The 22844-nt window shown below is 43.3% G+C and overlaps 4 protein-coding genes across 6 annotated transcripts; all 4 read right to left on the minus strand.

The window, feature by feature from the left end:
* Nucleotides 1–520: 520 nt before the first annotated feature.
* Nucleotides 521–2200, minus strand: LOC127766033 (patatin-like protein 3). Its single transcript, XM_052291038.1, has one exon. It carries the CDS (start codon nt 2129–2131, stop codon nt 806–808), a length of 1326 nt encoding a protein of 441 aa, XP_052146998.1. The 5' UTR covers nt 2132–2200; the 3' UTR covers nt 521–805.
* A 3505-nt stretch (nt 2201–5705) lies between these two features.
* On the minus strand, nt 5706–13815 carry LOC127767456 (histone-binding protein MSI1 homolog). Its single transcript, XM_052292804.1, has 6 exons — nt 13306–13815; nt 9282–9608; nt 8044–8196; nt 7071–7195; nt 6653–6748; nt 5706–6085 (listed from the first exon to the last, which is right to left on the minus strand). The coding sequence occupies exons 1-6, from the start codon at nt 13660–13662 to the stop codon at nt 5857–5859; spliced, it is 1287 nt and encodes a 428-aa protein (XP_052148764.1). The 5' UTR covers nt 13663–13815; the 3' UTR covers nt 5706–5856.
* Nucleotides 13816–14177: 362 nt separating this feature from the next.
* On the minus strand, nt 14178–18277 carry LOC127768242 (uncharacterized). 2 transcript variants are annotated; one of them, XM_052293780.1, is made up of 4 exons: nt 18157–18277; nt 17692–17811; nt 14907–15059; nt 14178–14804 (listed from the first exon to the last, which is right to left on the minus strand). In XM_052293780.1, exons 2-4 carry the CDS (start codon nt 17772–17774, stop codon nt 14699–14701), a joined length of 342 nt encoding a protein of 113 aa, XP_052149740.1. In that variant the 5' UTR covers nt 17775–17811; nt 18157–18277; the 3' UTR covers nt 14178–14698. The 2 variants fall into 2 exon arrangements, with proteins under 2 accessions (XP_052149740.1, XP_052149739.1); XM_052293779.1 differs by lacking the exon at nt 18157–18277 and adding an exon at nt 17911–18055.
* On the minus strand, nt 18128–19950 carry LOC127768241 (phosphatidylinositol N-acetylglucosaminyltransferase subunit P-like). 2 transcript variants are annotated; one of them, XM_052293778.1, is made up of 4 exons: nt 19845–19950; nt 18755–19072; nt 18531–18649; nt 18128–18423 (listed from the first exon to the last, which is right to left on the minus strand). In XM_052293778.1, the coding sequence occupies exons 2-4, from the start codon at nt 19024–19026 to the stop codon at nt 18260–18262; spliced, it is 555 nt and encodes a 184-aa protein (XP_052149738.1). In that variant the 5' UTR covers nt 19027–19072; nt 19845–19950; the 3' UTR covers nt 18128–18259. The 2 variants fall into 2 exon arrangements, with proteins under 2 accessions (XP_052149738.1, XP_052149737.1); XM_052293777.1 differs by having other exon boundaries at nt 19757–19950.
* Between the last annotated feature and the right edge of the window lie 2894 nt (nt 19951–22844).

Genomic DNA, 22844 nt, shown 5'->3' on the forward strand with positions numbered 1-22844 from the left:
AGATTTTTACAATTTGTTTATATTGTTTGACTATTCGTCTTATTAAAAAAATTTGAAATTATTTTTTTTGACTTACTTTATTATTCAAAGTATTTTAAGCAAAACTTTTTGTTTTTTATATTTGCAAAAAAAATTTGAATAAAACGAGTGATTAAACAGTGTAAGTAAAATATCAAAATCTCTTATATTATGAAACAAAGGTAGTACAAGCAGAGGTAGTACAAGCCGATGCGCCAATGGTTTAGCTCAATGCTAGGGCCCAGAACGGCAACATATGAAGAGAGGTAGTACAGTATTATTTTAGTAGATTTTAGTTCGATTCTTTAAAAGAGCCTACTCACCTGTGTGTAACAGCGGATACAAAGAGTTCAGATGGAGTTTATAGACTTTTAGACAGTCAAAATACTGTACCATTTCAGATTATTCAGTTTAGAGTGTGTTTAGTTCCTGAAAAATGGTTGAAAGTTTGAAGAAAGTTGAAAATTTGAAAAAAAAAAGTTAAAAGTTTATGCGTGTAGAAAAGTTTTTGATGTGATATGATGTGATGGAAAGTTGAGAATAGGGGAAAACTAAACACGGCCTCAGTTGAGAGAGATTTGTAGAATTTGGCATCAGAACACTTCCATTCCAAACAAACTTTGCAGGACGCGCGTTAGCGTCCCACTAAAATTTGGAAAAGAAAAAAAAAAACAAACGAACAAAACAACACATCGCTCTCGTCTCTCGTCAGTAAGCCTCAGCGTCATGCATCTACGTGCACACCCGCATCCGCGTCACGTCACGTCACAGCTCTAAGGTACTCCAGCTATTGGCGGGAGCCGTACGACGCCGGCGACGCCAACGTCGACGCCGCCGTCCTCGCCGTCCCCGACGACGCCGTGGTCGCCGACGATACCCGCGGCGTGCCCACCTGCTTGATCACCACGTTCGGCAGCGGGCTGCGCCGCCGCCGCTCGTGCTCCTTCACCACCTCCGCCGCCGCGGCGTCCACCTTCTCGGCGTTCGTCCTCTCCGACATCCTCCGCCCGCGGAACAGCACGGACTCCACGTTCCGCTGCGACAGCATCGCGCCGGCGGCGGCGGCGCCGTGGAGCGCGGTCGCCGCCTTGCTGGCCTGGATGCGCACGTAGTTGCTGCTGCTCCCGCTCGTGTGGCCGAACGCCATGGCGACGGACTCGTCGACCATGTCCGCCACGCCCTCGGCGGTGACGCGCGCCATCTCGCGCGGCGACGGGGAGCGCGTGGGCATCGGCGTCGCGGTGGCGGAGGTGGAGGCGCCGGTGCCGATGGAGAGGACGAGGATGTCGTCGACGGTGGTGGCGAGGGGGAACTCCTGCTTGTTGTGGAGCACGTGCGTGATGGCCGCCGCGGCCGGGTTGCCCATGGCCGCCACGCCGCCGGAAGCCGCGGCGATGGCGGTGCGCCCGTCCACCGACCTGACGGCGGCGGCCGTGCTCCCGGCGGCGCAGGTGGCCGCGCAGACGTCGCGGAGGGCGAAGTCGTAGCTGTCGCTCTCGACGGCGTCGGCGCGCGAGAACATGAAAGGCGCGGCGGTGGCGAGGTCGTAGCACGGGACGAGCAGCGGCGCGACGGTGTCCTTGAGCGTGGCGTCGCCGAACACCCGCCGGAACGACCTCTCCGCCCCCCGCGCGCCGCCGCGGAACAGCCGCGCCCACCGCCCGCGCCGGCCGGCCCAGTCCCTCCCGACGCTAGCAGCCACGAACTCAAGCGCCTCCTCCGCCGTGTACCTCGGCCTCCCGTCGGGGCCCCTCAAGAACAGCATCGCCGCGAGCACCCCACCGGCGCCGGCGCCCGCCGCGACGTCGAAGAAATCCGCGACGCGGGCGTCGGAGTCCCCGGTTCGCTTCCGCAGCCCGGCCTCCAGCCGCGCGAGCGCCGCCGCGGCGAGCAGCGCGTCCCCGGCGCCCGACGAGCCGCACCCGTCGATGGCCAGCACCCGCACCCGCCCGTCCATGCCGCCACCGCCGCCAAGAAACGGCCTCGCCGGCGTGCACGGCCCCGACGACAGGCACCCGCCGCCGCCGGCGCCGAAGAGGAACTTGCTCTCCAGCAGGGAGAAGATCTCGTAGCTGAGCTTGTCCGCGTCCATGGCCATCGGCGAGCTCGCCATTGCCAATGCCCAAGGTGGTGCTCGTGTGCGTGCGGATCGGATTGGATTGGACGACGAGTGTTCGATCGATGAGCTTTGAAATGATGCTTTCACCTCGAGCTCGAGGTGATATATAGAGGCCGGCGCAGGATAGCTCGAGGGGCGCCACGTGGACGGTGCGCGAGCGTACGGAACGCGCCGTGGCCGTCGGATTGGGAACGGATGCCCAGGATACGACCCGCGCGGGAAGGTGGCGCGAAGCCTCGTCCCGAGATACGCAATCTCAGCCGACGGGAAGCTTCCCCGCGCGCAACCCCGTGCCGCCGCGCTGGCACGTGGGGCCCACCTGTCAGAGAGAGATGCGGGTGGTGGGGCCGGGCTCACCGACGGGGATGGGGGGGATGTCCGGGGAGGGCGAGACAGCGGGGTGGACCCGGTGGGGGATCGGGACACGTCAGGTGGGGCCCGCGCGTCAGCCGGACAGCGAGGCGTCGGCGAGGGGATATTGGGGGGGGGGGGGGGGGGGGGGGGGGAGGCGGCGCGGCGGCAGCGGCAGAGGCGAGAGGCCCATGCGGCTTGCACACGTGGGGGAAATGGCACTGTACGCGCTATAGGTAGCTCACTGGAGTAGCTACCTCGATCTGCATGGCATGGCTGCCTGTACGATCCAGTACAGGTCGGGAGTGAGTGACCGTGTCATCAATGGACAATGGGCAGTAGGTAGTACGCACTACGACTGTACTGGTATGGATGATCCTTTCAGCTCGGGGACCTACTCGTGCTGCCAATGTGGTGGTTCTCATCACTTTGCTTGAGTTCATTCCCCGTACATTTGTTTGTGCATTGTCGCTGAATCAAAGAGGACTTGTTAGAATCTGTTCGGTATAATTCCAACTCTTATCCATGTCTGATTTAGCTTAAGCCCAACCAAGCAATCTAGCTTAAAAAAATTAGAGCGGAACTGACCAGATTGCTCTGGAGAAAAGAACTAGCGGCGTGGAACAGCAGTTTGGTCGCTTCACAACGATCAACTCCAATCGCATATCAGAAATACCTTAGTAGGACTTTAGCTCTAGCTCTACATTTTCTAGAGTTCGAACCTAAAGACCAATCTAACAACTTCAGCTCAATATATCGAGAAAGGAAGTGAAATAGGCCGAACTGATTTGAAAAAAAATAAATTAAGGATGAAGCGGGGGGTTTAGACTTTAGACTCCACTCTTCCAGCAAATACAGACTCCCTTGCAGGATTTGGAGACTTGCCAAACAAGCTTAAAGATTTCATCAAGGCACCAATTGATTTATGGAGTTATTGTCCCGATAAAATCTGATAACCTCGGTACCATTTCACATTAAGTTTAATAGTTAGTAGAATGGAATAGTCCTATTTTAAATAAATTATTCACTCGAAATGTATGATTGAAGCTCCGATCCGCCATGGCTACTCAACCTGTACGTCTCTACGCGTCTACGCCAACAGAGAAAAACAGGGCCTATCTTCTTGGTTCTGATAAACAAAACGAAGCTATGAACGTACGGGTCTAACTAGACAAACATATATAGTTCATGGTTTGAAATTCGAGTTCATAGATAGATTATAGTATATGTTAGGGTTAGGCGGCGTGCAGCTGGCTTGAGGTTGAATTAACAACCATCAAGTGGTTGAGGGAGCTGCCTGATTTGTACTTAGATGCTGTCGCTTAATTGGAGATCTCTCCTCTGACTGACTGCATTATATAGTGGTTGTTCTGCTGCTGCTCCTTCTGTGAGCTTTCGTCAACACACACACACGCAAAAAAAATTGCAGATCGTGCACACGTACGTGCAACCAGGTACGGTGTTAAGCTAAGCAAAGCCAGCTCTTGTCTTACTGGCCGGCCTTGTTATCCTTTCCGTTCCACTTAAAGTGCATGACGGCCGGTGATGTCCACTTCAAACCACCGGCAAATAAGAAGTGACAACATATAATTTATGAGTTTATTGAGTTGATGGTATGTGTATATCTCTTATAAAATATAGGCCATATTGATAACTGGATACGTCAATGAACATTTGGTATAGCTTGGTATCCTGCACGATTCATTTGGAATTTTGGATGTTTTTTTAAGTGAAGTGTGCAAGTGATACCTAAACTTGTACGAGGGTGTCATATAGATCTCTAAACTATCAAAATGTATTTTTGGTCCCTAAATTTGTCTGGAGTGTTATATAGGTTCAAATAAGTTTCGACCCGCTCCATCCGCTGGCGTGTCATGCCACGGTAACGCCTGCGTGTTAGTGGGACCCACATGTTAGTTATATAAAAAAATAAAATGTAAAAACCATATTTTTCTCCTCTCTACCTTTGATTTTCTTTTTATCTTTTTCTCTCTACCTAAGGGGAGAAAATATGGTTTTTAATTTTGTTTATATACATGACTGACATGTGGGTCTCCACTGACACGTAAGCGCCACCGTGGCGTGCCATGTTAACACATGGAGCAGGTTAGTACCCGTTTAGATCTATATGACACCAAGACAAGTTTGGGGACCTAAAAATACATATTGAAAGGTTAGAGATATAGATGACACAACTCACATATACTTGGAAATTTTGAATGGGTATTAATAAAGAACGTTTGCACAGAACTTGATAATCAATATCAAAATACTCGTGCAATTCATGTATAGTAGTAGAATTCTGAGACCAACTGATGGCAACTCCCAGAAACCGATCCCATGTGAACAAGTTATTGGAGAAGAACAGGTGTAGCATAAAGTCGTTATATGACTACCCATAATTACAAAAACGTAGGTGCATTTTCACTTGAAGTTTAGTAAGGTTTATCAATTATCAATTTATTGTTGGGCTTCCTTTTATTGAGCGTGTTAAAAAAGATACTCGTATGTCTAGGAGCATGATGTAGGCGCACATGCATCTTTCATGTAATTACACAAAAGATAGATGAGCCCATTTTTTGGATGTCAGGTTTGGATCACGTGGAATTTATATATAGGACTATATATAAGCTGTGGCTCATAACATCACTACGTCTAAAACAAATTTGTTTTTAATTAAAACAGTTGTGCTCAACTGAACTGAACAGTGTATACAGTTGCAAAATAAATCTTTGGAAGTAACTTATACTATTATGGATTTATCAATGCAATCAATGAGATACAAGCTGAATATCCAACACACGCAATTCGTCAATACTTCATGAAATGGAGCAGATCTAAACTAATCGCCTGTGCACCATGTAGTTGGCACAGAAGATATAGTTGAGAGCTTAATTACTCAGGCACCAAGCTAATCCCAATTCCCAACAGAAGTTTTTTTTTGGAAGAACTTCTGCATGCAACTCCAGTACAGTTATATCCTAACAAACCAATACACGAAATTGATCTGACGGGTGAAGTTAAATCAAAGACCAATCCAACCCGTTTCAGAAAAGGATTAATTTTTTTTTTGACCAACCCAATCTAGCACGTTTAAATCCCTACGTTGAAGCAATGCTAAAATCCCTAAGCATGAAGTCATATACAATCCCCATGGCCTCAGCATAGCGTCATAGCATAAATTGAGGGATACAACACAAAGAAATGACAACGGCAATGACAGACGGGTTGCTAACTGGTATGTATTACGACTGACATTCTGTTTGTAAACTGCCAACCAGGCCAACAACTTACAACAAAGGAGGGTACCTAAAGTCACACAGTTAAGGTTTTATTTTGTTCATTTTTGGTTTTCCTACCGGAGGTTTTCAGGGAGCCTTGGCCGGGTCATCAGTCGGCACATCATCCTCGTCATGGTAGATGTTCTCTGCCATTTGCCATATCTGAAGGATGTTGTCCTCAGCGACGCTAGCAATCACCCAGTCCTCGCACGGGTTCCAGGAGAAGTCGGAGATCTTGCTTGTATGGCCTCCATGAATGAACAGGAGCTCCGGAGGACCATCTTCCGCATCCTCCGGTGTCTGTTCCTGGTCAATCCTGTAAAACACAAGGCGTCAATCAGAAAACGAATTTTAATGGCTGGCACATGGTACTAAAAGTAGAAAGCCAATGAACAGATACAAGGTGGAGTGTAAGATCAAGATAAGGTGTAACATCAACAATTCTACACAAAAGATGGTGACATACTACATGTGTCCCAAAATAAACAAATATAATATAGGATGTGACATCCTAGTGCAGAAGTACACTTGGGACAGAGGCGTCAAGTATTCCCAAGCATAGTTACAAAGTTCCCAGGTCAATGGGATACTACTTGCCAGAGGATTTTACAAGGTGGGGACGAAAATGTCCCCACATTCCCAGGAAAGGGACAGCGTTCCCAGGTCGAGGAATGCTGCCACCGAGTCCATTTCCTGTGACTATGAATCCCAAGGAAGTAGTTATGAACAGTATCACTTATACCATTGAAATGTGAGCCATGCTCACTATCGTTCCCAATCCAGAAGAAAACCCAGGACTATGCAATCTCCAAAAAATTGTGCACCAGAGGATGTGAAAAATACCAACCGCATTGGAAAATTTCTTGAAAGCTGAGACTTTTACCTGCTTAAATCCCAGACCATTAACCTTCTGCCAAGACAACAAGATGCAAGTATAGTCTCATTCTTTGGGCTCCATCCAACTTGAAATACTTCCTCCCTGATTATGAAATATTTACAAGTTTAAAACCAGTAATGATAACCAAAAGGCAAAGCATGAACAACAAAGTGAAACAGGTGCGCTATACTTTGATAAAAGTTATTTTGGCAGGTAAAGAGGAAGCAGTGTTGAACAAAAAAGTTACTCCCTCCGTTTCACAATGTAAGTCATTCTAGCATTCCCCACATTCATATTGATGTTAATGAATCTAGATAGATATATATCTCTAAATTCATTAACATCAATATGAATGTGGGGAATGCTAGAATGACTTACATTGTGAAACGGAGGGAGTATTAACATTGGATTACTGGAAATTTACTTGTGGCAATCAAAGGTGTGTAGGGAAGTATCAATCTTCCGAAGATCAAATAGTTTCACGGTCTTGTCAGTTGAACCAGTTGCAACAACCCATTCATTGAAGGGGTTGAAAGCCAGACAATTCACCTACAAAAGACACTACATTAAAAAGAAGGAACTAATTTGCACCATTTTTAGGGAGCCATGTGCTTAAAGCATTTATTATTAAGAAACACAAATGAAGTATATGATGTCCTCTATGCAACCATACATGCTGAGATAAATGCCAAAAAGAACTTTTGCAAGTTGTATTTGAATTTTTTTAAGTCAATATATATATGTAGTTTTGTCATGTTAGATTGACACAAAAGTATATCTGTGCATATATATAATTCTAAATTTAAACGCTTTCTATAAATCACATTAGAATAGTGCCCACTACCCGCAACACCAGAGCCAAACTGCTATCAATCCACTATCCACTGTTGACCACTAAGATGACAATAGACATGCAAATACAGTAAACACAGGTTCCTTTATCTCTTTCTTTTTTTTGGAAAACAGAAATAAAAAAAAGGGCTCATCCAGAATACTATATGGAGAGAACACTAAGCAATGTGCGTACAACAAAACATCCTGCAAATACAAATAGGTAAAGACTAGAAAGCATCAGAGTGCAACTATGAGAGATAAGGCATGTTTAAAAAAAAAAAACTGAACAGGACTGTTTTGGACAACACAGAGGTCAACATGAAAATCAAAATGAGATCTGATTTTGTCTGAAAACAACATTGAAGACAGGATGTAGAATGATCAAAACATTGAAGCCAAAAATACTCAGTTTTGCACCAGTAATTCATAATCATGCTCACTTAACGAGAAAGAACAAATAAACAGACCACACAAATTGCTAACCATGACATAATAACATTCCTCTCGTAGTGCCAACAGACGTCACATAAAAATGGAGACTTAAGGCTCAAAAGGATACTTACCTCACCCTGGTGTGCCGCCACAGACTGTACAGGCTTAGTAGACACAGGAGAACGTAAATCCCAAATTAGCAAATTGTGATCATCACCAACTGAGCCAAACAAGTATTCATGCCTCAAATGCCAGGCAACATCTTCAACGACACCATCATGATACTAAGCACAGAAGAAGGAAAAAACAAGAAGTGTTATTGCATTAACAGAAACAAACTGTATACACTTCCAGACTCAAAGAAGTCACTAATAACACTGACAAAAACATGAAGAGCAATCAAAGTATTCCAGAAAGAAAGCCTGCCAATATTCCACTATTAAAAATCGGATCATGTACTACAAATAATAGATGTTGCCATAGAATGTTCTTCAACTATGACCACTAGCATGACTATATGTGGATAAGTGTTATATCATTCACATCAAAACGTCACCAGCTTGAGTTTTTCTAATTAACATTTACATGACACTGTATTATTACATTTTTACAAACAAAAGGTTACCACTAGAGAAAAAAATGGTCAGTTACATGCATATTAGAGATCAGGCCAGTGTTTAAAACTACAAATCACAGGAGCAATTTTCATTCATTAGCACCTTAGTCAGGGAGAAAAATAAACAAGTTGGTTGATGTTATGTTTGTGACGACTTTCCCAGATTTTATGACCATCGATTTCCTAACAGGTATAACTTTTTCCCAGATTTTTTACCCAGTATATTCCATTCAGATAAATTGTTAGAGGACTGACTAATTGAGAAAGTATTGCACTCTCCAAGAAAGAACCTCAATCAAAACTGCAGTTGGAAAGTTTTACAGGGTAAGCTTTACACAATACTAGATGAGTTATTATGTCACATAGTCAACATACTAGAGTGTTAAACTATATTGCAATTATGATGCTTAAGTAACTGTGAATTATGATATGTAATACAAGATAAATTAAACAGATAATTTCAACACAGCTATCAGTACTCTAGCTTATTGATCTACTATTTAGGCAAAAGAAAGTAGTTTGACTTCGTATTCATTATATACTTGGCTCACACCTTATATGTACTAATACCACCAGGAATCTATTCTACACACCTTTTCTTCAAGCAGACATGGCAAACACATTTATTTATAACATTCCTAACAAGTCCCATGTTTTCAGAGAAACATGGTATCAGAAGCCACAAAGAATTCTTTAATCAACGCTTCTCCATACATTGACTAACACCAATGGGAATAGGATCATGAGACATACCTTAAAAATCTGAAGAGCGTCAAGGGTTTTGTTTTTACTATTTGCTTTGATGTCCCATAAGCAAATTTGAGCATCATCAGATCCACTCAACAAATGGCCCTCCTTAAATATACTCCAAGACAGTCCATATCCTTCAGAGTTATGTCCCTTCAGCCGTAAGTCAGGATTGCATGCACCATCCAATGGAGGCTTTGATGGGTGCTTGCTATAATCAAAGACATATACTTCTGCACTGACTGTCTTGGTAGCAATTATAAATGAATTCTGGGGCATATACCGAGCTCGATTAACCTCTCCATCATGATTTATCTGTTGAACTATTTGCACCTACAAAAGGAAGAAGCCATATGCAATTGTGATATTTGCGAAGGAAACGGGATAAAGAAAGAAGAATACATTCAATGTATTTATCTGTATGCCATCACAGAAGCATTTTTGTTCAAAAATACAGAAATAGCAAGCCCAAGTATGAAGGGAACATTCTAATGCTACCTTCACTCTATGGATGTAACACCTCCCTAGAAAAAGGTAGGTTGCATAAATATTCAATGCTATATAATAAATTTTCATGTGATGCAGATACAAACAAACAATAATAATCGCAATATACAAAGGAAGTAATTAACAGAACTTTAGGGCACATGCACACTGATACTTGTAAAAATGGCATATCAATTCAGTAGAAGAGTTGTATATTCCTACTTCCACCTCTATGATACAATTATGCTCTTCTAATATAGAGTGCAACAGGAAAAGCAATACTACTGTTGATGGGTTATAGAATGATTAAATATCAAAAACAATGTAGTAAGAAAAACAAAGGGGATCAGAATAATAGATTCACAGAAAAGTCAATCTCTTGGTCACACATAACAACTATTATTGCTACAGGTGGACTGATATAGACAACACAATATATGATATGTGTTATTTCAACGATGAAGAGTTCCTAACATGGAGCAAAATCAGCAAATTAACCTAAACAAAAAGCAACAAAATGGGCATAAAATTCTAATGGATACATATATAGATGACATGTGAAGCATGTCATTGGGTTGGCAAGAAACTCCAAGGACATACATGATTTAAAAGAAGAAAACATAACAAAATGGTATGGAAGATTGAATCTCAGAACAGATAAATTAAATTTTCCTTAACAATACAAAACAATTGAAAATCATACACATAAACCCACCGAAGATGGCACAACCTAAATCCCCAATCACAAACAAACAGTAAACATCCTAGTTAGATTCAGATGTGTTTGTCCCTAATTTGATAGAACAAATGCACCTCAATTACTTTGTGTGCATCTAAAAGCAGAAAGAGGGTATCATCCCAATTCAATCCAATTAACCATGGTAGGAAAAAAAAACCCCACAAAATCTCCACTCCGTATTACACACCAAAAAAAGGAAAAAAGGGTGCACAGATAATTGCTGAAGGAAGTTCAAACCACATATAGCAAAGCAATCACAAACCAAAGCTCCATTCGTGTAGAGGTACATCACAAAAGCCTAAGAGAGGTACAAACCTTGCTGGATCCTGCACCATACAAGCCACTGTTAGCATCGTCAGATTCACAGTATTCCATATCCTCAACATCACCACAAGGGTATTCTATGTCCTCATCATCATCACAAGATAGTTGAGCTTGTGCAATTATTAGGTAATTGGGAGATTTTTCAGAGTTTTGCGGGTGATGTGTGCCAAGCACCATCTTCTGATGTTGATCCTGACCAGGAAGCCACTGCATGGTACTCAAAGGACACTCTAAATTGTTGATGATGCAAAGGTCATAGATGAACGGAATGTTGCCAAGCCAGGTCTGGTAAGTCTCCTGCTCCTCCCTGGTCTTCATATCCTCCTGCTCCTCCATGATCCCTACCAACATATTCACCATCTTCGTCCCCAACTTATCCACCTTCGTCCTTCCTTTCTCAAACGCCACCATCTTCATCTTCATATCATCCTGCTCCTCCGTGATCCCTACCAACGTATTTGCCATCTTCGTCCCTGACGTATTCGCCTTCTTCACCCTTCCTTTCTCAAACGCCGCCACCTTCGCCCTCCCTTTCTCAAACGCCGCCATCTTCGCCCTCCCTTTCTCAAATGCCGCCACCTTTGCCCTCCCTTTCTCAAACGCCGCCACCTTCGCCCTCCCTTTCTCAAACGCCGCCACCTTCGCCCTCACTTTCTCAAACGCCGCCATCTTCGCCCTCCCTTTCTCAAACTCCAACATAGAGGATTGAGGTTTCTAGGGTTTAATCTAGAGAGCTTTGATGCAGATATGGCAGGGAGGTCAGGGATTTATTGGCTGGCTGCGCTATCATGTTTGGGCTAAGCCAGATTGGGAATGAGGTCAAGGGGGCCCAGGGACAGAAGAGATTTCTGGCTTCACATCTAGAATTGGGCTTACATGTGGCAAAATTTAATGGTACGGCCCAATTATGCAGAAAGAGATAATACCATTTGTGCAGGTTCCGCAATAATAGAATTGCACAAAGGCTATGTCAAACTTAGAAGGTTGTAATCCTCAATGCAAATTCAAGCATGGTCACAAAAAGAACCTGATAGACCTATACTATTTCTGAGAGGGGATCAAACAGTTCTCACTATAAAAAGGCTGCAAGAGACAAATCAAAAAGAGAAAACAACTGAAAAGAAGACTGACCAACAATAAAATAGCAAACATGAATACAAATAAGAAAATGAAAAGGGGACCAAAAGAGAACACTGCAGCTTTTGCACCACAAGAGCTACAATCCAATAGTTGCACAGGTAACGTAAATAACTGAAATATGAAAATATCAGTCCCAAAGGGCTTTGAAGAAAATTTCATCTTTGATTATAAATACATTGCATAAAAAAAGGGCTTAAAATACAAGGATTAATCACCATTCTGGATATTCCTGAAGTCGAGCATTTTTTATTAAAAAAAAAAAGAAGAAGACATGGATCAAATATATAATTCAATCAATAAAATCTTTTCCAATTACCAGATGGGTATACCTTCGACATTATGCTTCGAATATACCAAATGTCACACAAATTCAGCACCGTTTCATAACTACCATAAATGAAAACTTTGTTTCCGTTAGGTGGATCAGACAACCTCAAGGAATTCAATGGTACAGTCAACTCCATCTGCATGGCTGACTAACCCGCAAGCGCCAAACTAACAAAGTAATAACGCACAAGCGCCAAACTAACAAAGTAATAATGCGCAAGCGCCAAACGAATAAAGTAATAACACACAAGCGCCAAACTAACAAAGTAATAACCCACGTGCGCCATAGTGCAAAATCGCGCCAAAGCAGTACGCTATCCTCCTCCAAATCATTTCACCCTCATAAATATATGTCAAGACATACTTACCCATTACGAAACTAAACCTGCAAAAGTCTTTGAAACCCTAACCATCGCCGGCCGCCTGCTATAACCCAAAAACACCACCGCCCTGGTATCAGAGTCCATAATTCGAAAGAGAGAAAATCACTCGCAACCGCAGAACATAACTAGTGCCCGAACTAGCCACCATGGAGCAGATAAACATAAATCCCCTCTCGCCTGACTAAACCACCGCTCTCCTCGAACCCAATAACACCAATTACAAAACAATTAACAAAGGAAATTCTAACCCCGAACAGAACAGAGCAAGGCGTGCAAAAGTCTTTGAAACCCTAACCATGCACCTGGTATCAGAGTCCATAATTCGAAAGAGAGAAAATCACTCGCAGCCGCAGAACAGGAACTAGCGCCCGAACTAGCCACCATGGAGCAGATCAAAACATAAATCCCCTCTCGCCTGACTAAACCACCAATATCCTCTAACCCAATAGCACCAGATTACAAAACAATCAACAAAGGAAATCCTAACCCCGAACAGAGCAGCACGAGCCCACCGCCTCACCATAGCACAGCATAGCAACAACGACGAGAATTAATTAATAGCGTATAAGAAGAGAAAAGGGGGGGGGGGGGGGGAGTGGAAAAGGGGGGGGGGAGGGGGAGAGAGATGAACCTTGCCGGAGGCGGCGCCGAAGCCCCCGATCTCGGCGTGGTCGTCGTCGTAGTGGCGCGCGTCGGCCTCGGCGTCGTCGAGGGGGAGCTGGACCTGGGCGAGCATGAGGTAGTTGGGCTCGTTGTCGGAGGTGTGGGTGCCGAGCACCATCTTCTGGACGGAGTGGTCCTTCCCAGCGGGCTCAGCGCGGTCGGGGAGCCACTGCACGGTGAGGGACGGCCACTCCAGGGCATGGGTGATGACGAGGTCGTACAGGAACGGGGTGTTCTTCTTCCAGATCTTGTACTCCTCGTTGATCAGCCGCTCCTCCACCTCCGCCCGGAACTCCTCCTCCTCCGCCGCCGGAGCCTTCGGCATCTCGCCCCCCGCCGCCGCCGCCGCGCCCTCTCCTAGGGTTAGGGTTTGGGGGCGCGTTGTTGGAGGAGGCGAGGGTTTTGGAATTGGGGGCGGGTTGAAATGGCGGGAGGCGGGGGAATGGATGCGAGACGGATGAAGAGACTGCGAAAAAAAAAAAGGAGAGGAGAGAGAGAGAGACCGAGAGGGTATAAAAAGGAGGGGGGGACGAGTCTGACCTGACGAAGCGAATGGGGTTTATTAGCGGTGGTGGGCTGGGCCGCTCAATGGGAGGCCCAGTTAGAGGCGGGGGTTGCTGGTCTCGCTGTATATTGGGGGTCCACCTGTAAGTGTAAATGAATTTATGACCAGCTCAGCACTTGCTGCCGTTTCCATGTTTTTTTTGCTGGAATTTTGGCACAACACCAACAGCAGTGACGAATGGCAGGCATTGATTGCCAATCTGCCCCCAAATGGCCAAATCAAAATTGTTTTTATCCTTCATCGCCAGCATCTGTTCATTTTTACCCCCCCTAAACTTCCTTTTTTTTTCAGGCAATGTTGTGTCACTAGAGCTTACTTCTTCCATCCCATAAAAACAATCTGCCCCCAAACGATCAAATCACCTTTTTCCCATCATCTGTTCTTTTTTTATCCCCAAACTTCTATCTTTTTTTTCCTTTTCTGGCAATTTTGTGTCCCTAGAGCTTACTCCCTCCGTCAAAAAAATAAAAAACTCAGGACTGGTTTAATTTTTATGGAACTGAAGGAGCACCGATAGAAGTAGTTATTTTAAAAAAAAATCAAGGAAATGCAGCAGCTATGACCGAGCATAGATCCACAAGCAAAAGCGAGAGAGATTGATTGACAACTAATCCATTTATATCACAAAAAACATAGGAGTACAAGGTTACAACTTTATAAACAGAAGCAGCCGTTTCTCAAAGATACATTTTCAGCAAAAGTGCAGAAAGAACAACATTCTTCTTGAGTTCTCAAGATGTCGGAACACAAGAACTCAACCGTAGATCTCATTACCAAAAGGGTACGATAAACTGTTTTAATCAAGAGGACTTTCAAGGTCCGGTCTTTGGTCCATCGTCTCTGCCATTGCGCCAGTAGGAAAAGCATCTGGATATGTTGCCGCTAACCTCGATTTCATGCCTCTACAACATAGACATAAGATATATGGCTTGTTCAGCTGGAAAACTGTTGTACAAATCCAATTCGAATGCACACTGGGATAAAGAGACCTGGAAGAAATGTACCTCAACTTCAGGAAAATATGGTCAAGATCAGCCTTCATGGACTTGAGAAGACGAGTTTTACCAGCAAAGTCATTAGACACCTCCGCAAAGCATTGTTCAGAGTATTCATTAAAATGTGTGAGAACTGCATTACTATCTTGCAATCGTCCCAGTCTACAGAGTAAACAAAAAGAGCGGTACGGATTTCGGTTAGTTGCAAAAGAAAAGGAACAGGACAATTCCTGCAAATCCTACTGCCATGGTACAGAAATTGTATCACTGCGACTAGCATTGCTCATATGTCTAACAAAATACTGCACATTTTGATAGGCAAATTGCTCTCACCAGAAAAGTGAGAAGCAAATCTGAAATCCACCAATTAATGCAAAGGAATCTGTCAATCTAAGAAACATAGTAATATTGTGGTAATGAAGGGAAAAAGCATGCCAGTTTTTTTGCACAAAGCATGGAAAAACCAACATTACTACCATTTGATGCATAATGGCACTGACCAAAATTCAAGGTTACAATTAATCTGTATGCCACAGATCAAAACGTCTCCTGCACCAAAATACATATTACTATTATTGCCTCAAATCCATATGTTAAGTCACTTAATTGAGGCGGGCCCAACAGTTAAATCACTCTTGGGGAGGCAGAACTGCAACACGTCGCAATTCACACATTATTGCACAACAATATGATCACATGTATGCTGAGCCCTTTCATAATGTATTGTATGTACATAAATTACATGTAAACAACATGCCAAATGTACATATTAAATAGTCATATGTTTGCCATTATCCCATTTGAACAATCACAAACATTTCATATAGCAATACCCGAGTTATTAGATAACCACAACTCCTAGACCAGTGGTTGTGTTCAATAAAATTCATACTGAACATTGTCAACTATCTACTTACCCTAAACAAGAAGGCATACAGCAACCATAAACATGCACAGCAAAGGATTAATCAGACCATGCAATCTTCTTCATGCTTAAATATAGGACAGAACTATGCACCTTGCAGTTAGTAGAGTAGTGAATACATATACTGGTTAAAGCTGCAGTTTCATAGCAAGTGATCCTTTTTCTTTTTTTCCCCTGAAGGAAAGCAAGAGAATCACTGCAACATATAAAAGGGTAGATGGATTACCCAGGGCTCCTTTGGATGCAAGAATTTTACAGGAAGTAGTTCATTTCCCGCAGAATCAGGAAAATCTCTCGCATTCAAACAAGATCTTAATGTGAATATTAAAACTGCTGCAATTAATAAAAAGGTTTAGAAACTACCACCAGTGATCTGGTTGAACCAATAGGTCAATGCACATTAGTGAGTGCTGAGCAGAAAATATATAGTAATTATTGACAGGTATAATTTGAAAATGCAACATATTCAATGATTTTAAAAATATCTTAAACATCGAATTTTCCAAGGGCCATTTCAGGTGACTAACTCAAAGCACAATTCCAACTATTGTCTGAACTCTTGTTTTAGAATAATGGTTCCAAGTATGCATAGGATGGATGAACAGCATGGCAGTGCAAGACAAAGTACAAGGCGCAAATATCACATCCAGAACCACAAGGGCTCCTACCTTAAAGTGCAACAGAACTGGACAGGTGGCTCGTCAATACAAGTAGCATCAAGAGTTTTGGCAAATGGATCTTACTCCAAGATATCTATCGGTCTACCAAATTTTGTGCTGAACCAGTTGAGGGGCAGCTGAGCGAGGAAGTGAGTTTATATATTTATATGGATGTTTAGGGAAGGAAATTCAAGATGGAAGTGTAGAATTTGGCATGCCATAAAGAGGATGCTACCATGATTATTGACTCTAAAATGAGTGTGGATGTAATGGTGTGAATATGATAATAGTTGATAATTTCAAACAGAACTTACAACTAGAATATTTGATGAGGCATCATTAACAGCACATGTTTAGCATTAATCTTAAGTATTTGTGAAGTATCAATCACTAGCAGATTCCTGATTAGGACAATTACCTTCCTGGCGAACATTCCTACACAAACAAAGGGCTACCAGAAGGGCAACCTCCAAAACTCTCCAGAGGATCTAGTTAATAACTTAATACTAGAAGTAGGCAAGTAATGAAACCTCTCAAAGCACATCAGCATTGCCAAAGCGTATGCATCTCTGGTGAACAAATGCAGCAACTTGCAATAATCCAGTTCCTTATTTTAGGGCACAATAATCCAGATAGCATGTACAATCAAAATTCTAGCAGGTAGTCCAATGTCAAGAATATGGCGTCAATATTCTTTGAACCTATAGAACATCACCTATAAAGGGTTAGGCATCACAGAGTGCATGTGTTTAGCTGTGAGGTGCATACATCAAACCATGCAGAACTGCAATTGCTACAAGAGATTCTAGCCAATATTTGATCAGATTTGTGGACACAATGCAAAACATCAGTTTTCCCTAGCAAGGAGCACACTGAATTTGATTCAACTCACCTAATCAAATAATCACTCTGCTTTTGGGAAACCCTCGATGGGAAAAACAAGCAATGTTCCTGAGACCTAACTCTAAGCCAAACCATGTCTCCCAGTGTTGACACATGTAACTACAACTACAAGCAATGAATCAGGCCACTAAGCAGGCAAAGTTTCTTCCTAGAAACCGAGAACAACCCAGAAAGTGCCCTAGGCCTGTATCAGAGACCATGATGTTCATCGATCAGCACAAATCCTCCAATTGAGCACAGAACGACGGGCAAAAAGGGAGGGGGAATGTCATGTGGGAAATGAAAGAGGGAAAGCTATGCCTCATACATGAGATGCTGCATCTGCTTTATGGCAACGACGTCTTCATTGTTGACCAGCGACCTGAACCGCGCCAGTGGCGACTTCTCCATGGTCTCTTCCTCCTCTCAACTCCCACAGAAGTCACGCCTGTGTTCACAAAGATGGACGGTTTATTTTGTATAACTACAAAGAAGGTAATAAATCACATCATGTAAGTTATCAAATCCTGGGTTTCCTCGTTTGTACCGTTTCTTAATGTGGGGTATTGCAGTCTGGTGGAGCACAATAATGACAAATGGAAATAATAAGGGAGGAGGGATCGACATGGGCGCCAATAATTGTCTGGTTAGCAAATGAAGCATGCAGCAATACGCCCGCAAGGCACTAGTAGCTTTGCTTTGTTTTCGAACAAGATCAGTTAGCAGCAAATACCATACATCATTTATTGAACCACTCTAAAAAAAGAAGAAAAAATGGAATTGATGCTAGTACCCTGAACATCATCTCAACAGGGTAAAACCCATCTCTATCATAAATTCAGTGCTCAGTCACACAAAAGCCTATCAAGTTGCAGAAGCAGCACTGATCCTACAATTCAGAATTGTTGGGCTCTTTTCTGCAGATCACCAAACATAAGACTGTTTATCTGGTCAATGCTAATGTCTGAAATAGGTTCGATGGGCCTCTCTACCTCCTCCTCTTCTCCCGTTGCATTTGCATTTGCAGGGTCAAACATGGTCCGCTCTCGACTGTACTCGTCTGCAAATGAAAGTAAGATAACAATACTACTTTTTAGATACCAATCCTAAAACATGGAGTACAGCGACTAGTAGTAGTTGATGGCATGGCATGGAACTACAACTCACCAAAAATGGTGTTAAAGGAAGTGGGGGGAGGAGTGGCCAGGAAGTTGAAGCCCACATAAACGACCATGCAAAGTGCCGTCGCTACTATCACAAACGATGGCACTGCAAGGGCCCAATACCTGAATGAAAAGAGAACCGAATTAAGCTTACCACAGCAGCACGCAATCGACTAATAATTCATCCATACTTGACTTGATCTGATCTACCTGGATGCAGATTCTCACCTGCTCGGGTAGTAGGTGATGCCAAGAGAGCGGAGGCAACGCTCAGGCATGTAAGCCCAGACAAGGTAGACAGTGGTGGCGATGACGGTGGTGATGGATCCCACAAAGCCATAAACTTCCGACAGCTTGGGGCCACCGGCCAACGAGGTGGATGTGGATGTGGGGGGCGACCGAGACTCCCGCCATGGGTGACGGTTCCGGAGAAGGCTGACCGTCTGCCTGGGGCTCCGCACCACCAGCGACGGAGATGACGGTGGTGACCACTCCTCCATATCCCCCTTTCTCTCCTTTTCTTTTTTGACTTGAGTGTCAATGAGCCTGATAAATGATGAGTCATTGTTAGTTACAGAACTCTCCTGGAAAAGGTAAAATTGTGTGTTGGACCCAAACGTGCTGGACCATTAGCTCAGCCCATTTGTTTTCTATACTATAGTTGGCCAATGGGTCATGACTGTACAAGAGATTAACAGGGTGTTCAGCGTTCTATTCTTGTAAGTGGCCATAATTTGTCATATCTAAGGTAGGTTTGAATGTTTGGCAGTGGTGGAGACAGCATGATTCATGGGGGTACATATGTACCCCCAATTTTTTTTGCATAATACTAAGTATGTATCTGCATGTATATGCTTATACTGTAAGAAGTCTAATTATGTCCAAGGAAGTAAAATATCCACTCCTGTTGTCAGATTTTAACTTCCATTTTAACTAGTGTGTTAAATTTGCTGCTTGGTGCTATTATCTTTCTAACCATGCCTCTTAAGTTGAAAGCTTGAACCCCCATCAGTGGCGGATCTAACATAGGACACAGGGGTTCAGTTGAACCCCCCCCCCCCCCCCCCCCCAAAAAAAAAAAAAAAAAAAAAAACCTTTTTGGGAACCATTAAACTGTTGTCAGTATTAAGGTTAAGGCAAATTCTTAGAACAGAAGCTAGGGTTAACACAAATTCGAGAAGAAGTGCGTGGGTAGAGAGAGAGAGAGATGGGAAAGAGGATGTGCGTCACCGATGCGGCGGAAGCAGCAGGACGAGCTCGCGCGCGCGCGCGATGGATGGGGATCGGGGCAGGCGGCGGTGGCGGAGGATGAGCTCACCAGGATGGATGCGGCAGGAAGAACGACGGCGCCCTGCTCGCTCGCGGGATGGATGGGGATCGCCGGAGCCGGAGGCTGTGCGCAAGGGCTAAGTGACGAGGACGTCGAGGAGGGGTCACTCATTTCTTAATTTAGGGTCGGAAAACAACCAAAATCATTTCTCTTGGAGAAGAAATCGAAAACGGTAAAATCAAAAATAAAAATGACATCAAAAATAGGAAACCAAAACGTAACGATACGAATGGAAACATATCGATACAAAGGAAATCGGTAACAAATAAAAACCATTAAACTATAAAAGTATATATTTAATTTGACATAACTATACAGTACATGTATAGATAAATTCAAGTTTATATTGTATAAATTATAAATCAACTTTATTTTGCCATGCACTCGAGTTAGGAAATTGATTGAAGAGTCAATCAGTCTCTAAATTATCGACCAAGTAGAGACAAACCCTATAAATATCAACATATTTAGAAATACGGTAATTACCATATTATATAAACAGGAATTTTCACAAGAATACGAAAACAGTCGGTATAATAGCAAAATCATTTCCATATTTTTTTTACTATTTTCATTTTCATTTTGGTTTATTACCATACTGGTAGAAGTCAGAAACGAATGTCGGTCGGCCGGGAATTTCCGTTATCGTTTTCACCCATACTAAGGATAACTCGCGCACCACACAGGCATCAAAATAGCGAGGGTAATTTAGTAATTTTGCCTAGCACTCAATCCACCTGGATTGTTTGCACATCCCATCCACACACTACCAAAACGGTGGATATCTGAAATAGTATCTATCACTTATAATCTCATTTTCCAAATGGAGCCCGTGGGGTTGAACCGCTGAGACAACGGATTTTTATTTTACCTTTTTATAGGGTTGAGATGGTGCATAAATAATAGATACGTTTGGACATTGCCCGATTAGGCACGACTCACCGAACGGATTGTGCCGTGTCGGCCCACGTGCTGAGGCTGGAGCCCAGGCACAGGCTAGTGAGATGTCGGGTCATGTTTTGTTGGCCTGGCATGATTAGGTTATTGTTAAGAGCAAAATTTGGCAAGATACTCGGAGGAGAAGTTGATCCGAAGCGGATTTGAAGAAATTAGATTGGTTTCCAAAAACAGCACAGCGCATTGGCGGGGGGATATATCGGCCGATATGTAATCGGACTTGGTCAGCCGATATGGACAAGGCAGCCGATACAGGTAGTTTCCAAGTATGAGTTGAGCGCGGATTGAGTACTTAGAAATATTGTCAAACAAGGATATAGTCCATCCAAAGCAATTGTATCTATTAATTAGGATAAGAGTCAATTTTCCTTATGAGTTTTAGAAATCCGTGTTAGAGTCCACAATAGGCTGGTGTGTTTATTTTGTAAAGTTTGAGTCATGTCCGTATGGACAAGTTTTGTACTACGGGTATAAATATGTGCCCAGGGTCTTGTAAAAAAACATCCACTGTTCAATATACTCTCGGCGCATCGCCACCTTTTTACTTTTCTATTTTTTTCGACGAGTTATTGTTTCGAGTTAGGGCATCGGCTTCAATCTTCTAATAAAAGGTATGACTTGTCTCAGCGTCTTGCCTTGGCGGATTAGAGCGTCGCTTTAGATGTTCTAATCTATTTTCTACAATTGATGGTTATCATATATCTTAGCTAATCTAACTTGATAATTCGATATAGCTATGTCGGACATGCCTTTTCTAGGATTTTGCCAGTATCAGCTAAATCGTTTTGTCAATTTAGATTAGCTAAGGTATCCGCCACCCTGAAAATCAATCAAAAGCTTGATTGTTTAGATTTTATGTTTCTTTTCACACTTTATGCTGCATCAACCCTAGTCATGCTTAGAATCATAGAAACTAACCTGCTTCTTGATTGCTAATAGGGGTAGAATCAATTGTTTCAGCCGATCTTATCTGATATGATTGTTTAGCTCTATTTAAATCCTTTAATCATGCTTTTCATGTTGTATTTGCCCCTTACACAAGTGTATCACACTGTTACTTAGGTGTACTGGAGTACTAACCGATATGACATCTATCTTAACCTAAAGTATTGCATCATTGGCTATGATATGAACTACATGTAATCTTTAATTCTTTTGATCTAATTTATGAGCAATCTACATTGTCTCATTTAATCTATATTGTTTGCTCGCATCTAAGAGAAAGAGTGAATTATGGATTACATGACTGATTATATCGACCGCTGATGGAACATATTTTAGGCTCATTTTATTTTATTCATTCTGCACCTAACAGCCAATTCGGTCAGATAACATCGGCTAGGTTTACATGATACATCATCGGCTTACCATCCGATCGGCTATTTAATTTAACTTGGTTTTCTTGTTTATTCTTGTTGGTTGCAGGATCAAATCAACTGGCACACTCTGAACCCAAAAGCGAGATTTGGACTTACACTGGAGCTAAGCAAAACTCCTAGGCTGCCGTGTTTTCTCATCAACAATTATATGGGTTGTGTGGAAGCCGGTTAGCCCACATTTGATAAATATACCAAGGAAACAAATACGAACAGAGTTTGTTGCATCTTGCTACACAAACTTCGGCGAAGCTCTAGCGAGGTCCTTCGCTCACTGATAGCACATTCCTCTTCCTACTCGTCAAGCACCGCCGTGACCCTTCACTTCCTACTTTCTTCACCCCGAGTCAGTGAGCCCACAATGACCGACATGCCTAGTGGTTGTGCTCACGAATGGGGTTGGCCAAGCCGCAGCGCTACTGTGTAGGCCTACGTCGACGAGCGTCCATCATTGCTTCCTCTCCCCTCATCCCCTAACTTCCTAGATTCTTTCATTCTCCTTTCCTCCTGGCTCCTACTCAGATGATAGTTGCTCAATTGGCGGTTGTTCGCCAGTCGTCGATCGCCATCGTGCCACGTGGGCCAAGCCATGTGCTATTCCTGGGCCATGTTGTGCTGGCTCGCTATATGCACTTGTCGTATTGGCACGCTAAGC

The sequence above is a fragment of the Oryza glaberrima genome, chromosome 3 (genome assembly GCF_000147395.1).
Source record: "Oryza glaberrima chromosome 3, OglaRS2, whole genome shotgun sequence".
NCBI lineage: Eukaryota > Viridiplantae > Streptophyta > Magnoliopsida > Poales > Poaceae > Oryza > Oryza glaberrima.

What these genes read in the sequence shown, in the direction of transcription:
- LOC127768241 (XM_052293778.1), bottom strand. Translation starts at nt 19,026, where the DNA reads ATGGAGGAGTGGTCACCACCGTCATCTCCGTCGCTGGTGGTGCGGAGC. An exon ending in ATCACCTACTACCCGAGCAG is followed by an intron (nt 18,650 to 18,754) that starts GTGAGAATCTGC and finishes CTTTTCATTCAG; the next exon opens with GTATTGGGCCCTTGCAGTGC. An exon ending in TTCCTTTAACACCATTTTTG is followed by an intron (nt 18,424 to 18,530) that starts GTGAGTTGTAGT and finishes TTTCATTTGCAG; the next exon opens with ACGAGTACAGTCGAGAGCGG.
- LOC127768242 (XM_052293780.1), bottom strand. Translation starts at nt 17,774, where the DNA reads ATGGAGAAGTCGCCACTGGCGCGGTTCAGGTCGCTGGTCAACAATGAA. An exon ending in AAGCAGATGCAGCATCTCAT is followed by an intron (nt 15,060 to 17,691) that starts GTATGAGGCATA and finishes TTTACTCTGTAG; the next exon opens with ACTGGGACGATTGCAAGATA. An exon ending in CATATTTTCCTGAAGTTGAG is followed by an intron (nt 14,805 to 14,906) that starts GTACATTTCTTC and finishes TCTATGTTGTAG; the next exon opens with AGGCATGAAATCGAGGTTAG.
- LOC127767456 (XM_052292804.1), bottom strand. Translation starts at nt 13,662, where the DNA reads ATGCCGAAGGCTCCGGCGGCGGAGGAGGAGGAGTTCCGGGCGGAGGTG. An exon ending in CACACCTTTGATTGCCACAA is followed by an intron (nt 6,749 to 7,070) that starts GTAAATTTCCAG and finishes TTTCATAATCAG; the next exon opens with GGAGGAAGTATTTCAAGTTG. An exon ending in ATGGTCTGGGATTTAAGCAG is followed by an intron (nt 6,086 to 6,652) that starts GTAAAAGTCTCA and finishes TGTGTTTTACAG; the next exon opens with GATTGACCAGGAACAGACAC.
- LOC127766033 (XM_052291038.1), bottom strand. Translation starts at nt 2,131, where the DNA reads ATGGCGAGCTCGCCGATGGCCATGGACGCGGACAAGCTCAGCTACGAG.